The sequence below is a fragment of the Diceros bicornis genome, chromosome 18 (genome assembly GCF_020826845.1).
Source record: "Diceros bicornis minor isolate mBicDic1 chromosome 18, mDicBic1.mat.cur, whole genome shotgun sequence".
Taxonomy (NCBI): Eukaryota; Metazoa; Chordata; class Mammalia; order Perissodactyla; family Rhinocerotidae; genus Diceros; species Diceros bicornis.
The window spans coordinates 15,798,436-15,814,666 of record NC_080757.1 but is presented as its reverse complement, the minus strand read 5'-3'; the positions used below and the strand labels follow the sequence as shown (position 1 = coordinate 15,814,666).

The 16,231-nt window shown below is 55.7% G+C and overlaps 1 protein-coding gene across 1 annotated transcript in view; it reads right to left on the bottom strand.

Annotated features, from left to right (window-relative positions):
- Positions 1-15,143, bottom strand: part of RTN4RL1 (reticulon 4 receptor like 1) — a 68,823-nt gene extending 53,680 nt beyond the window's left edge. The window contains exon 1 of the mRNA XM_058560108.1: positions 14,650-15,143. Coding sequence (XP_058416091.1) covers positions 14,650-14,662 — 13 coding nt within the window. The 5' untranslated portion in view covers positions 14,663-15,143. The remainder of the gene's footprint in view (positions 1-14,649) is intronic.
- Positions 15,144-16,231: the final 1,088 nt, after the last annotated feature.

Here is a 16,231-nt window from a genome sequence, read left to right as displayed (position 1 = left end):
CCAAGAGGAAGGTGGCATTTCTCCCGCTTTTCAGATGACAAAACTGAGGCCTAAAGAATGAAAGCAGTTGCCCAAGGTCAGGCAGCTGGTAAGTGGCAGAACAGGGCCCTGAGTCCCACCTGTCTAGCTCCACAGACCTTGCTCTCGCCCGCTTCGCTCCATAAATGGAGGCAGCAGGAAAACCCGAGCAGACCAGAAATGAGTTTGAGAGGAACCAGGCAAGAAGCAATGTCCGTTTCACAGGCCAAGAGACAGAGGCACTGGGTTTTCCTTTCCGATCAGGGAGAGACTGTTCTGGAGAGAAGGATGAGGCAGCTGAGTAGAGGTCAGAGCTGTGGGCCAGCGGTTGGTGGATGAGCCAGTTTTCTGGGGAGGCCTTCAACTTCATCTCACTTTTCTAAGCCAGTGAAAACCACTTGGGGATGCTTTCCACTGCTCCCCCCCCGCATTGCCTTATGGGACACCCTGGCCCTGGGTGGAAGGGGCAGAGCGTCAGGACAGAGCCAGTCCTCCTCCTCGCCTCTGCCCAAGGTGACTCATCCGCTCTGGTCCTGAGACTCCTGCCCCTGGCCAGGGCTGGCCTGACTCAGTTTGACCACTCCCCCGGACTCAGCCCTGGACACGGAGAGGCAACACTACATAAGGCAGTCAGGTCTGGCCTGCAGGAAGGAGGGCACAGGAAGTTACCACCATTACCACTAATATTGAGGGTAGCATTCACTGAGCTCCTGTTCTGGGTCACAGTAAAGTGCAAGAACTTTATCAGCATCAGCTCATTTAATCTTCATAACTCTACAAAACATGTACTCCTATTATATTATTAGCCCCGTTTTATAGATGGAGAAACTCAAGTTCGGAGAAACTCAAGTTCAGAGAAACAAGGTCATTCCCAGGACTTGAACCTGGGTCTGGCCAGATCTTGCACACTTAACCAACCCACTTGGAGGTGAAAGGCTTGGCCACTGACCCCTGGAACGAGCCCTCTCTACCAGACCCTCTCCTCGTGTGGGCGAAAGCCTCCACCGGGTAAGGACAGCCACTAGCACAGCTAGAGAGGCCACTGATGTGGGCTCCGCTGGGGGAGAGGTGCAGGGAGAGGATGGGGATGGGGTCCTGGACAGAGAAGGGGCCTGTTACCAATGTGACCAGCCAGCGTGCCTTGGACATCCTACGGAATACATCAGCTGACTGCTCCTAATGCTGCGTGATGTTGGAAGAGCCACTGCAGCTCCCTGGGCTGCAGTTTTCTCAACTGAGCTATAAGGTCCCTTCTAGCACCAAGGAGCCTACAAATCTGTCAAAATCACACAAATGCCCTGGTCCAAATCAGAAGCGTGCTCTTCCTCATACTCCATCCTCAGGAGTGTTTGATGCCACAAGCCGCCCCAGCCCCAAGGAAAACGAATGCCTTTGTACATCTTCCCCCTCTGGTGCACCCGCAGCCTGCTTCACTGGAGACCTAGGCCATGTTCACGGTCCCAACACACACACACCCTCCTCCTCTCCAAATAAGGAGGCTTCGGGTCTGTCTGGCTGCTGCTGGGGGTAGTCTCAAACCCACCTATGTAAGGGGTGTCACCAAGCTCCCACGATGGCTTCCACCTAGCCGGCTCCCTGTGAAGGCCTTGACCTCTCACCCTTCTCTCCTGCCCCCGCCCAGAAGCCCACATAGCACGTGGGCCGGGCGTGTCCACAGGGGTTGGCTGTGGCATGGTCTCTAACAGCAAAAAGCTGGAAACAGCCTCCGTGTACACCTGAGGGGACTGGCAGTCATACGACGGATATTTGCAGCCATTGAAACAGGTTTAGAATTACCAACTAGAAAGGTGTTTGAGATGTACAGTTAATTCAACAAGACAGGGCATATTTGCATGAATGTGGGAAAGCAGCGTAGAAAGATGCACCGAATGCACCAGATGCCCTGAGAGAGATGAGCTTTCCCACTCTTTGGGTTGTGAGATTATAGTGATTTTCTTCTTTTTGCCAATCTGTAGTTTTCCAATGTTTTCTGCCATGTGTATGCACTATTTGAGAAGTTCGAAAAATTTATTCTGGGGAGAAAAGGCTGATGTATAAACGAGGCAGTGGGTGAAAAAGACGAGACCGTACACAGAACTAAGTTTCATGCTTTCGAGTAAAAAGAAATGGCGTGTGGGAACTGATCTCTGACCTTGTATTCAGGCTGCAGCCTGGGCCACATTAACAGCAGAAGAGGAGAGGTGCCTGACCCCAATGGGAAGGGGGGCCTCCAGACCCACCACTCCTTTCCCCCTCCCCCACCCCACCACAGTGTTGCTTTGGTCTGTTCTTTGGCTCCTCCCCCAGCCAAGTGGCTGATGGACTCGGGGCTGACCCCAAGCTCTGGCCCTCTCCAAAATAACTTGAAACTACTCCATGGGCTGTACCTCAGAATGCCTGCTCTGCCCACAGCCCCAGCCCCAGAGGCAGCCAGCCATTGTATCAAGCACACTCCCGCCTCAGGGCCTTTGCACATGCTGTTCTCACTGTCTGGCGAGCTCTTCCCAAGCAGAAGCAGCTCTGATAGCTGCAGAGAGCCGTCCCTCACTTCACTTAGGCCTCTGTTCAAATGTCACCTTATCAGAAAGACTTCCCAGCCAATCTCTCTAAAATAACGGCTCTCTAGTTAATTTTCTTCTAAGCACCTACCCCACCTGACAAAATATAGTCAGTCATTTGTTATCTGTTCTCCCACCAGAATGTAAGCTCCACAAGAACAGGGGACTTGGTTTTTATTCATTGCTTCATCCTCAGGGCCAAGCCAGCAGAAGGCAAGCACTCAATAGTTCTTCAATGTTTGTCAAATGGAGAGAGCCCTCCCATAGCCCTCTTGGCTGACAGGATAAAAGGTGGCCAGCTCATCCATGAATAGACAATCCATAGGTGACCGTGATCTATAACATGGTCTGACATGGAAAAAACATGGCTAGCTCAACTGGGTCTTCCTTCTGGGAAATGCAGCTGGGAATACCAACAAAGTGGGGCAATCAGCGGTGGGAGGAGGGGGTGAAAGGCTGTCCTGAAGAGCAAGCAGGCCTGGGTGGCCATTTTGGGCCTTGTGCAAGGTGAGAAGTCATGGGTGCACACAGTGGGGCAGGTGCAGGAGCAGCTGGGCTGGGTGGAAGGAGAGGCCATGAGAGGGACCACAGAAAGGCTGCCACTTCCCACAGTCACCCCTTTTTCTGGAGGCTTCTGGAGTCCAGGTCATGCATCTCCTTGCAATAATCCCCCATTTCCAATGAGCTACCTCGAATCCCTAAAACGAAATTTGTCCATTGAAGGTAGAAATACCAGCCCACTAGGGGCAGTGGGCCAATTACAGGAAGATGATAACCACAGCTACCTGGAGGCAGCCCTGGGCCCAATGGCCGCAGCACGATTTGGTGGTAAAATTTCCCCTTTGGCGTTCTCCCGAGCGCGGCCCTGTGAACCGCCCCAGCCTCTCTCCCTCTGCTCAGAGAGTTCTGTTTCAACCGCAGGCCCAGGCAGCCACACGGGAGCCCGCCCCGCGAGGAGAGGAAGCAGTTCAAAGTGACAAGTCATTTTCACAGATGGGAGAGAAGACAAAAGAGGCAGAATCTTCTCACCCCGGCACCACCTGAGCTCAGCTTCACCCGGCAATTTCGTCTCCTCGTGTTCAGTCCAGCCTCATTTAAACATTTCAGATCTCTGAAGCCCAAAGTGTCCACGAGAGGTTTTCATTTGCCACGGAATCAAGAGTGAAAATTTTGTTCCATAAAAATCTGCCAAGTACAACCCTAAACTTTTCCGAATGAGAGTGCTGTTTCTTTTCCCAACAGAGCTCCTGCCCTGCTGGACATCATCTGTGGTCCTGTCGGCCAGTTTTCTGCCTCCCAACTTCCTGGGCCCATGGAGGAACAGAGCTGGGCTGGGGTGAGGTGGCAGCAGCACTGTGCCCTAGACGAGTTATGTAGCCTCTCTGAGCCTCAGTGTCCGCATCTGCAACTGGGGGCTACCGTGACCTGCCTTTTCTGCTTTTAAGGAGGCATTGCACAGAAAAAACTGCGAGACTCCTTTCTACATCCTCACTAAAAAGAGAAAAAAATCTGTTTCCTCCTGGTTCCTGGTACTAAGTTTCTTTCTTTTTTTTAAGCCCTAGGTTATCACGATTTAATTTTTCTCACAGTTACAGAACAATTTAAAAATTAGGTTTTGGTACTAAGTTTCTAGGGTTCCAACTTATGTGTACAATCATTCAATCAACATTTCCAATCAACTCAGAAAGATACGACATCAGTTATTGATTCAACACTATTTACCCAATGTCACTATGTACTATATTTTATTTTATACAGGATGCTGCTTTAGTTGGGTCCTGGTAGGAAACAAAACGCACTCTGAGATTGAGTAATTTGAGGAGTACATAATAAAAGTGAGAATAGGGGGTAGGGAAACCCCAAGAGATAATGTCCTTTACCACCACCACCCCCAGGCTGAATGATGGGAGAGAGCTCTTACTGAACCTGGAGACAGAGCTGCTGAGATCCGCTGGCAGGAGCTGTGTAGCATATGCGGTGAGGGCCTGCCTGCATCCCCTGCTTTTACCATTTCAGCACATACCAGCCTGACTTCCAAGTGCCAGAGCCTGCCTTTCTTTGCCTGAGGGCTTTCTCTAGCAGTGGAGCTGGCTTTGCTCATCCATAGAGCAGGCCAAAAGTGCCAGGGAATTAATTCTTCCCCAGGAACAATACTCAGCCAATGAGGGATAGGAGTTGTGTATAAATACCCCAGCTTTCTCCCCTTTGGGTGAGATAACTTTGAGGTGCGTGTTCCAGGCTGCATCCCCAAGTTCCCCAGTGGGACTAAGTTCTGGTTACCCACAGCGGTAACTTGCTCAATGTGCCCATCACTGGCTTTTCCCCTTCTCTGTCTCCCTTCCCCACTCGCCTACTGGCATTTCCTAGGATGCCTCCCAAATAAACGGCTTGTACTTGAATCCTTGTCTCAGGCTGTACTTCTGGGAGGACCTTTGGGTGAAGGTGCAGGGATACGGAGAGCCCATCGAGACTCACCATTGGTTGAACCCATCTGGAAGCAAGAGGGCGTGGGAGCCCATGATTGAAGTTGGACAGGTCCACCTCCTGGGACAGAGAGCAGGGTGAAGGGTGGAGAGTGGATGTGGAGGGGCAGGGTTTAAAGAGTAACCAGTCTCCTCATGGAACTCACCAATCAGTGAGGAAGGCAGATAATAAAAAAGTAATGGCAGCAAAATAGGTTGAGTACGATGACCGGGAAGTAGAGGGTATTATGGGACATCCAGCACCCCTCCCCTAGTCTAGGGAGGTGCAAGATTTCCCAGAGGAAGTGATGTGTAAGTTGAGTCCTGAAGGATAGGAGTGAAGGGGAAGAGGCAGCAAAGACTGTTCTAGGCAGTCTGAGCTGCTTGTGCAAATCCTTAGAAATGAGAGAGAGCATGATTCAGTCAAAGAATTGAGAGAAGTTCATTAGACTTAGACCTCAAGAGTTCAAAGTGGGGAGAGGAGATGGTGGAGCTGCAGGTGGGGCAAGGAGGAAGGACTTGACTGCCACGCTGTGAAGTCTGGACAATGCCCTGAAGAAAAAGGAATCACTGAAGGTTTTGAAGCAAAGGAGGAATGAGATCATGTGGCATTGCAGAATCTGGCCACGATGTAAAGCCTGGATTGGGCGAAAGCAAGAGTAGAGGCGGGGGGGGGGCCGGCCCCGTGGCTTAGCGGTTAAGTGTGCGCGCTCTGCTGCTGGCGGCCCAGGTTCAGATCCCGGGCGCACACCAACACCCTGCTTCTCTGGCCATGCTGAGGCCGTGTCCCACATACAGCAACTAGAAGGATGTGCAGCTATGACATACAACTATCTACTGGGGCTTTGGGGGAAAAAATTAAAAAAAATAAAAAAAATAAAAAGTAGAGGCAGGGAGGGTGCTGATACTGCCAGGGAGCAGATGGAGGCCTGGGCCAGGGTGGAGGCGGGGAGAGGAGGAGGTGTGAAGGACGTCCAGGGAGAACGGGCAGCACTTCATAACGGACTAATGGGGAGGAGTGGGGTGAGGGGGGTCATCCGTGGGGGACTAATGGGGAGGAGTGGGGTGAGGGGGGTCATCCGTGGGTCCGGTTCTTGGGCTGAGAGTCCCTGGGATGCCGAAACTGAGATGGGGGAATGGGGAAGGAGTGAGTCTTCTGTGAGCTCAGGGTAGAAGCAGGAGCACAGTTTTACACAAGTCAGATTTGAAGGACCCGTGTGGTTGCCAGTGGAGGTATCTGGGGACTCAGCTAGATGGATGGCTCTGGACATGAGAAGCAACATCTCGGCTGGAGATGGGACGTGGGGGGAGTCATCAAATGGGCACTGCAGCCATGAGCATGCTGAAGCCCCCAGAGCTGAGTGTGGAGTGAGAGAGAGCCCAGGGCAATGCCCGGGGAGGCGCCACCTTCAAGGGATGGCAAGAGGTGGTGAGGCTGGCCAAGAAGGCTGAGAAGGAGCAGCCACAGAAGTAGGAGAAAGACCAGGGCAGCCAAGGGGAACGATGGCGACAGAGTCAAATGCCACCAGAAGGTCGAGTGAGACAAGGAAAATGTCTGGTTAAGGTCAACATCAAGCCAGAGCAGTGACAGTGGAGTGACAGAGGAGACAGCAGGAAGTCCAGGTTGAGGAGTGAGAGGCAGGTGAGGGCAAGGAGACTCTAAGGGTAGATGACTCCTTCCCGAGAGCTAAGTGGTCACAACAGGTCCAAAACGAGAGGAGCAAACAACCCACCCCCACTGCAGAAGAGAGAGCTCCAGCCCCAGGCCCTGCCAACAGTGCAATGTCCTTTGCGTGCACACAGCACACAGCACACCCCGGGGCATTCCCGCGCGCACTGTCTTGCTAGGAGGGACCACAGGGCATTCCCCAGTCTCCAAACTCGAGGGGCTGCCAGGGTGGCAGTGAGGCCAGAGGAGGAGGCCCCTTACCCCCACTCTGACCAGGGCCACCTGCGCTTATCTGTTTTATATTCTGGGCTCTGACACTGGATATCATTTGAAGAAACTGTTCTACTACTGAAAGACATCTGAAAAACCATCAATCTAGTCATATTACTGATGGGGAAACTGAGACCCAGAGAGGAGGAAACGTGCCCAGGGCACTAGTGAGTCAGCCACAGAGACGAACCCAATGCAGCCCTGGGACTCCAACTCTGGTGTTCTTCCCACAGCCCCACAGTCCCCAGGAGGAAAAGGGCTGTGGCCAGGCCAAGGCCGGGGTCGCACAGGGCTGCTGTCAGAGGCACAGCCTGGCGGCCAGCGAAGACAGAGACAGACAGGAGAGTAAACACCACGCGGCATGCCGCATGCAGCACATGCCAACGAGGCAGGAGGAGCAGAGCGCTTTCCTCCACCATCCGGCCTGCCCAGGCTGCTCCACACCGGCCACTGAGTGACCTCCCTGGACCCTGCCTCCCCCAAGGCTGGCTGGCCTCAGCCCCGAAGCCCACCACCCACATGCTGCTTCCTTCTCCCAGCCTGCTCAGATAAGCCCATGAATAGAACATTAAAGGCAAAACCTTCTAAAAGAAAAAGCAGCTCCCTGGTAGGAGTTGCCCCACTAAATGTCAAATGCAGAGCAAGGCTTCCTGCCTTGTGTGCTTCTCACTAATGGAGGCACCTTAGCCTCCACATCCCCATCATCTAATCGCCCTGTAAATAAATCATCGTAAGAAGAATGCCAATCTTCCCCCTAGGGCCTCATGAATCTCTCTCGATGAGCATATGTAAAGGCCCCCTTCCCTATGTGTTGGCTCAGATGCCCAGAGAGCGATGGTAAACTCTGCTAGGACAATTTTGGAGACAGAAGCAAACTTTCATGCCACCTCAGTGGGCTGAGAGTTGGGAGCCCAGCTTTTCACCTGACTTGGGGAAGACTTTCGCTCAATTTCCTGCAGACCCACCCCAACCACGGAGCCACTGCCCCTGGGAATCAGCCCAGAAAGCTGCCAAGAGGCCCCATCTCTGGGGGCTGCAGTGGTCTGTCCCCTGTTAGACATGCGATGAGTCGTGCCCACCCACCCCTGCTTGGGCAAGCCACAACCCCGCTCACCAAGCTTTGTTCCCAACATGTGGTGCACATAGCGCTGGCCTGCCCACTCCTATGGGTCCCCCACCGAGTGGCTCACCAACCTGCCGTCCATGGCGCCAACGCCATGCTAGCGGACCCAGGGTGTGGGTGCTGGTGTAGGCTCATGCCCTTGGGGTGCTCCACACTGCAACAGCGGATCTCTGGCACGCACACTCCTGGAGCCTGTTGCATGCTCACCAGGTGTGTTTCTGCCCACACACACACACACACACACACACACACACACACACACAGATACACACTGTATTGTGCCAACCCTCTTGCTGTGCCAGCACAGAGGCCTCCAGAGTGACTCTTCTGAATCAGATAGCAGGGGCTGTTTGCGGTTTCGGATCCCAACTTCGCTGACTGATTAGACAGTAATCATAGGCTCTGAGTTACCCACCTGCCGTATCTGTTATATAGACACCCCGCCTCACCGCAGTGGAAGGGAGCTCCTTGCTCAGAGGTGGGAGTCTGCTCTTCTACACCCCGAGATCAGCTAGACTGTCTGCCTTACTTTATCTTTCTTTTCCAAACTACAGGAAGAATTGGCCCCTCTGGAACTCGACCATGGCTGGAAGCGGGCAGAAGATGCCCTTTCTGGAGGCCAGCTCTGAGTTCTGCAGTTACCATCCAGCTAACACACAAGGGCTGGGCCATAGAATGCCCCACAGAAGTGAGGGAGCACTCCAGGGGAGAAATGGCAGGTACAGGTGGAGGGGCCTGTCTCATCCAGCCTGACAACTGCCACCCACCTGGGCTGGTGTGTGCTGGGGCTGTTGCCCCCAGCCAACCACTGACCAGTCTGGGGTGTGGCTGTGCCTGCAAGTCCACCAGGTCAGCCTGGAAGGGGAGCCAGGGAGAGAAACCTATGGGGAGGGCCCAGCCCCCAAATAAACCAGGACCTGGCCTTTCTCAAGGGCATGAAAGCAGGCAGGATAGAGCTGGCCCACTGTCTCAATCTCCGTCTGCGATAAAGAAACCAGAGCAGGAGACAGTAGGGGAGGGGTGTGTCTGCCCAGACACAAAGAGGGGCAGGGCAGACGAGGACACGCGAGACAGCAGCTCAGGGTCCCAGAAGTCCCAGATCCCAGCCAGAGATGCTCCTGGAGGAACACCAGAAAGGGAGTGCATGGGAACTACCAGGGAGCTCTGTAGCCAGATACACATGATTCAGCAGTGCCCAGCACCCTGCAAAGCAACTGTCATATAAATCAAGGCAGATGGGCATGTGAGACAGTGGAGCTCAGAGGTGAAGAGAGCAAAGGAAAGAGCATGGTGGGATTACATCCTGACTCAACAATGTGCCACTGGATGACCCTGGGCAAGGGACTTCATTTGTCTGCGCCTCAGTTTCCTTATCTGTATAGAGGGACAAGCACAGGCTGATCTCGCAGGGTGGTGGGGGAGATCACATGAGAGAAGGCACAGAGTACACTTAGCCAGCTCCTCAGTATTTATAAGCAGCTATCGTAGCACGTGGACAGGGACTGGCGTAAGTGGATCCATGGCAAGTTGGGAAGAATGGTCCATTCCCTGCTGCCCCTGCTTCCAGCCAGCATCCATACTTCCTCCCAGCAGGCTCAGCCAGGCATGCTGAGACCTGAGGTGGCTTCACCTTGTTCTAGTGATGGACACCAAGTCAGCTGTGTCTCCTCTCCCCAATTCAATGACATCTAAGGAGGTCCCTGCTCCTGGGCCCCCTAGCCTTGGAGCTGACGTCTCCCTAGGTCTTCTCCCAGGCCTTGAGGAAGCCCTCACCCTGGGGTCCCTGCCCCACTCCTCTCTCTGACTCACTTTTACTCAAGGTGGCCTGGCCAGTGCACCCCGAGGAAAGGGCTGCTTCCGGCACTGTGCGTGGAGGTCCTGCCTTCTGCCGTCCCTGGAGGCTCTGTTCCCGTTTTGCCAGCTATTTTGCTTCGTCGGCCATCTGTTCCCTCCCTGTCATCTACTCTCTGCTTTAACCTTAACCACTACTTCACTGCAGATGGTAACAAACAGATCCGTTCTTGACATCCTTCACGATGCCTGCCCCCTCCTTCTCATCTCCAGCAAGTGAACTGCTGCTCTGTCCTTTTTCAGGTCCTGACTCCAAAGACGTGGCCAGAGCTTGGTGTTGGATTCACCCCACAAGCCTCCCTCCTTGGTCTCATCTGCTGTCAACTCTGCCACAGTCAGGGGGCAAACACTCACACTTTCACCTGCCTTTTCCTTTTCCTAACAAGACTTCCTCTCTTCAAACTTGGCCAGGAACCTCTCCTGGCGTCAAGTCTACTGTCTGCTCCAGTTATCCACCTGGTCTCCATAAACAGAGCCGTTTAACCCTCCAGAAGGCTCAGGGTTGGCGGCCTGAAACAGACCGAAAACTCTGGGATGCGTTCCTGCAGTGGAGGAGCCAGTGTGGCCGGGCTGGGAGTTTGGGTCCTGAACAGTATCCCTGTAGAAAGTGGACCTAAAAACTGCAGTAAGGAATCGGCCCCGTGTTGGCATGATAGCAACCGAACCAAAACATATTCTCCACGTTGTCTGAGCTCGCAAGGGGAACAGTGCACTGCTTTCCTCGCTTTTATTCTGGCTACTGGTGAGAAAATGCATTCATGGGCTTTATTTAGCAACTCACTCTGCCTCTCCCTCTGTTGGGGCGTCCTGGTACTCCCCTAAAATTCCTCCTCTTCGCCTTTCTTTTTTGGCATAAGGACCAGGAGCTTTAAGGTAAGAAGAAATCCAGAAGCTCCCAATTAAAGGAGCTGTTTTGGTGACACTGGTTCCACCAGGCTGCATTCCTTCAGTGGGACAGAACTGGGCTGGGAAGACTGAAATTCTACTTCTGCACTGGATCTGGGCTACAAAACCTCATATCTCAACTCTCTCCAGCAGGGCTCTTGTATTTCCCCTCTACACTTCCTCCGCAGCAGAAAGAAGAGTGTCTTGGCTGTCCATGGAACTCTCTTCTCCTCCCCTCGTCATGGGAGCTAAAGAGGGCCACGTTACCAGTAGCTCCAAGAGATGGAGCCTGCTCACACTTGGCCACATGGAGACTCTCAGATTACCTAGGGAACCTGTGGATTCAAGTCAACCAGGCACCTGACAACCCCATGGCCCCTTCCTCCCTCTGTTTTCTCTTCTTCCCATATAGGAGACCCAATCCAGCCACCAGGCCAGCCCATCTGGCTATGGAAACCAAAATGCATCGTTACTGGATTGCAGGCCTTAATCTAGCTCTTGCTGAATTATTCAGGGATGGCATTAACTTATAAATGAGTGTGTTTGACTGATTTTGTGGTTGATGTACAGATAAATTCTAATGAAAGACAGCTACAAGATTTTAAATTATTAATTAGACTGCCACTTAACAAAGCCTATTTGGCACTCTATTTCCTTGCTTAACAAGACAAAAACTTTACGGAAAGCTTCTGTATTAGCCCAGAGGCTGTTGATTTGCATTCTGTTTTTACAGCTCTAAAAATTAAAACCATAGATCCTGACCTTAAGCAGGCCACTTCTGGCAAAGCAAACCCCCCAGCAGGCTGCCCTTCCTTCCTGGATGATGCTGGGTGGCTCCGGGCCTCGCTTGCCTGCTTGCCTCTCATCTCTGTCCAGAGGCTTGCTTTTTATATCCCTGGTTCTGCTGGAGTAGGCTAGGAGATGGACGAGCAGGCAGGGCAGCTGCAGAGGCCTTCAGCTACCAGCACTGTCAGCAGCAAGATCCACCAAGGACTCGGGGCTGTTCTGGTTCAGAGGTGAGGCTGTGGCTAGTAGAGTCTGCTCATTAAGAGACGCAAGGCAGCATTGCCAGTTCCTATAAAGTCCTGCCAGAGGACAGCACCCCACTCACTGTAATAGGACAACCAGAAATCAGAAAGACGACCCTCATGGTCCACTGCCTACTCCCGCCTTCTTCGTCCTCTTGGGCTTCAGACCGCTGAGCCTCCTTACTCCACAAAGCACTCCATTGTCAAAACCACGAGCCTTACCCTTTGCGGGAAAGTAAGGGGCTCTTCCCCTTCCCCTCTCCCCCCAGGATCTAGGGAGGGCTACTCTTTCTTCATCTTTCAAACCCTTTTCCAAATCATAATTAAACTACGAAACTCCCTCAGGGCCAGGATGCCATGCAGGGCTCTGCATCTGACAAACGGAAACTGCGACAACTATCTGAACCCATCCTGCAACATTTTTGCTTAGAGCCTTTGGGAACAACTCAAGAAGCAGACACTCGGATGGCCACCTCCCTTGGCATTAGCCTCAGGCATTCCTTTGGCTCTGGGCACACACCTAGAATCCACACAGAGAAGCTGAGTGTCCTGTATGTGTGTGCAAAAGAAAGTCCTAGGGATCGGGATCACGGGCAGAGAGAGAAAATTGCCCAGAAAAGGACCAAAACAAAAGTCCTTCGCCCACACAATGTCCCAGCAGCAGGCTCCAGGCCACCCCAGCCGAGCCCAGCCCAGCAAAGGGCTGCTCTGTTTCCCTCGGGCCAATTCAGGTGGAAACCTCTTTTAGAACCTCTCCCACCAACCAAGCCATGCAGGAAGGGAAAAATAGCCCAAGTGGCAAATACACGTGACCGCCAAGCCTCCAGTGGCCACCTCTTGAGCAAGGTAAGAGAGCCTCCCCCAGGGAGCGGCCCCCACAATGCACTGAGCTAATCTGGAGCCGGGCTTCTGGCTAGCAAGGATGGGAGAGAAAGGCTCCTGGAGGCTGCTCAAGCCTCCCTGGGCACCTAAACCATATATAAAATGTGTGGGTTGCTTCGTGGCTCATTTTTAACCGTAAACTGCCAAAAGACAAAAGACCAAAAGGGAAATGAGATGTCAGTTTCTCTCTATTATCTCCATCACAGACCTGCAGCCCAGAGATGGCAGCCTTTTAAAACCGCCTGGGAAGCCTTCCCCATGGGGGCAAGTTTGCATGCTCCAGGCCCAAGCTTCTCAGACCTGGGCCTGTGCTCAGCTCTGCAAAAAGCACCCTCTCTGGGCAGAGACACACAGGCCAGCACCGCTGGTTGCTGAGAGGACTTTTAGTCCCTTTCTGCAGGGAAAAGGAACTGGAGTCTATCAGTGACGGTTTCTCCAAACAGCCGCAGAGACTTCCCACACCACAGTGAAAGTCAGTCAGCGTTTCCCTGCCCTGTACTGACCCATGTGGAGGCACAAGTCACACATAAGTTTGTGACTATTGACACGATGGGGCAACCAAGGAACCTCGGTCGGCCTGAGCGAGCCGGGACCACCACACAGCCTTTACTGCTCCCAGCGAAGGTGTGGTTTCTTCACCCACCTGTCCAGTCTGCTTATGGGGTATCTTCCATCACCTCCAGATCTGCTCCTCTCCGCCCATCTCAGGGCTTCGCTTTCTCCTCCTCTGCCACCTCCCCCTGCCCGTTTTCTCCTTCCCCATCCTACTGTGAGGTCAGAATCCTGTGCTTACGACACCTCGGTCTGTTGCCATGGAAACAGGGGCGGATTAAGGCTGGAGCGCCGAGCGCGGGGATCAGGCCCCTCCGCTACCTGAGCTCCCGCCTCAGCCGGCTCCCGCAGGGCCCCGACAACCAGCCGCAGGCGCCGCAGCTCGCCGGCCGCCCGGCCGGGGCCAAAGACGAGGGGGTTCTGGCGGGGCGCCGCAGCCCGCCCGGACCTGGGAGGGGAGAGGTAGACGCCGAGGCCAGAGCAGCGGGTAGCGGAGCCCGCGGACTCACGACGTGGTCACCTGCCCTCCTTGGGCCCTGGGGACCGCTCCCCGCGCGGCAGCCACGTGGGGGCGCGGCGGGACTTCCCCAGCGCCCGCGCCAACTTTGCAGCTTTCGGCAATGGGCCGGGCTGCCGCGGGGGGGGGGGTCGTGGTGAGGTGGTCGCGGAGCCAGCTCTCTTCAAGTTGAGCCTGGTACGGGCCGCACACGCTGCCGGCACGGCCTCTGCCTTCTCATCCCTCCGCTACAGGCATAAGGAAAGTTTGAAGAACCGGACATCAGGCGCTAGCCACCAGCCCTCGGCCGCTGGATGCCCAGAGCCCGTCCCTGGGGACCAAAGCAGGGAAGGTGCCTGCGTCCAGGCCCCGTCTGGGAAGCTAGGGCGCGCAGTGAGCGCCGGGGCCGCGCGGTGACTGGCCGCTGCCTGCACTGGAGCGCGGGTTGGATCCGGCCCCGCCAGAGCGGCTGAAGCTGGCGGCATGTGCCCGCGCAGGGGATAGAGCCTGCAAGTGCAAAACTTTATAATGGCAAAGCAAAGGTCCCAGGAGGCCGGCTCCCCTTCTATCACCGGCAGCTCACTGTGGTCCCGAAATGACCTCGCCGAACCAGAACCCTAGGCCTGGCCGCTTGATCCATGGAGCAAATCCCCTGTCTCGCAACCGGCCACCGACGGGGGCTGAGCTCCAGCAGCAACCCCTCGGCAGGTGCGTCCCCGCAAAGCCCGCCAGCCCACCAGCGGCTGCTTGCCGGACCCGGAGCCCCGGCGCCGGGCAACTCTCGGGCGGCTCCCGGGCTCGCGGCTCCGCCTGGTGCGCATCCAACTCCAACTTGCCCCCGCGGCTCCAACTCACCTTTGCGAAGCATGTTGGCCGCGGGGCTGCCACTCCGAGGTCGGCCTAGACGCACTCCCTCCCGGGGTTCAGATTCAAATTCTTGGGCGCCGGCTGCAGCTAATCCGAGCGCGTCGAGGCGGGGGCAAGCCCGGGATCCGCTTGTGCCCGGCGGCCTGGCCCCGCAGGGGCATGGTGAGCCCGAGCCCCGCGCCGAGGGCACCGGCGCCCACCAGCAACCGCGGCGCTGCCCGACAGACCCCCGCGCGCTCTCAGCCCCGGAGCGAGCGGCTTGCTCCTCGGAGCCGGCGGCCTGGTTCTGCAGCCCCGAGCACTTTGCAGGCGATTTTGAGGGGGGACGCCGCCCCCCGGCCGCGGCCCCCTCCTCTTCGCCGCCTCGGGCCGCCGCCGCCAAGGCTGCTGCTTAAAGGGCGCTCGCACGCACCGCCGACCTCCGGGGAAAGCGCCCGGCGCGCGTTTGCAGGACCGAGCGATCCGCGGAGCGGGGCGCCTCCCTTCCTCCTCCCCCCCCCCCCCCCCCCCGGCTTCCCTCACCTCTCCTCCTCCCTCCCTCCTTCCCTCCCTAGCTCCCTCCTTCTCGCTCCGCTCCCCGCCCCCGCTCACGGAGCGCCTCCCATACAAAATTTATGAAAGTGCTCTCAGCTCGCGGTGCCGAGCGCAGTCCTATTCCCAGGACAGCGGCGCTCAGCCGCGTGGCGCCGCCTCCTAAGGTGTTTTCGCTGCCCCCGCCCCCGGGGACAATCCTCGGCCCGCGTCCGTCCAAGTACCTGCCCCAGCCCCCGGACCGGTCGTCGGTCCACTCGAAAGCCCCTCCCGGGCCCCGTGGGCTTCCCGGAGCTCGCACCCGCAGCCCAACCCCCGCCCGCTCGCCCTTCGCGGCTGGAGGTCACCGAGAGAGGCGGCTGGAAGCGTGCGCTCTGCCGACCGGCTGGGGAGGATCGCCGCCCAGAGTTCCCCCATCACAAGTCCGCACCCTTGCCCATCTCCTCTCCCGCCGGCTCCGCTTCCTCCTCGGAGGCTCGACGGCTCCTCCCTGCCCAGGACAGCTCTAGTGGACCCAGCCGCCTCCCATCCCGCGTCCTAGGACACTATTCTTTTGAGTGGAGGTGTGGCGCGCCCCTAGGCTGGTCTAGACCTCGCAGCAAGCATTCGGGGAGGCCCAGTCGCAAATCCTAGAGAGAGGGAAGGACGAATGTGGGGCTCAGGTGGGCTATCTCGGCCTAGCGGGGGACTCTGATCGCCCTGGGTCTACACAGACCCCCCACGGGGCTTCGTGGAAAATGGGGGAGGCACCGCCTAGAAAGCAGGTCCCGCAGGGGGCCAGCTGGGCTGAGCGTAGAGAAGGTTCAGGCAGGAGCTCCTGGGTGGAGGCCAGCACCCCCTACTGGCCTGGGAGAAGAGGGGTCCTGGGAGAGAAAAAAGAGTGGGCTGTCACTTATTCAACACACATTTATTAAGGGTCTACCATGTGTGGGCCACTACTATTCCTGGGGATTCAGCCAATGAAAAAGACAAGGTCCCTGCTTTTGTGGAGTTTACAATCTAATAGGGACCAAATGGGGAAAGTCCAGATAAGACCGTG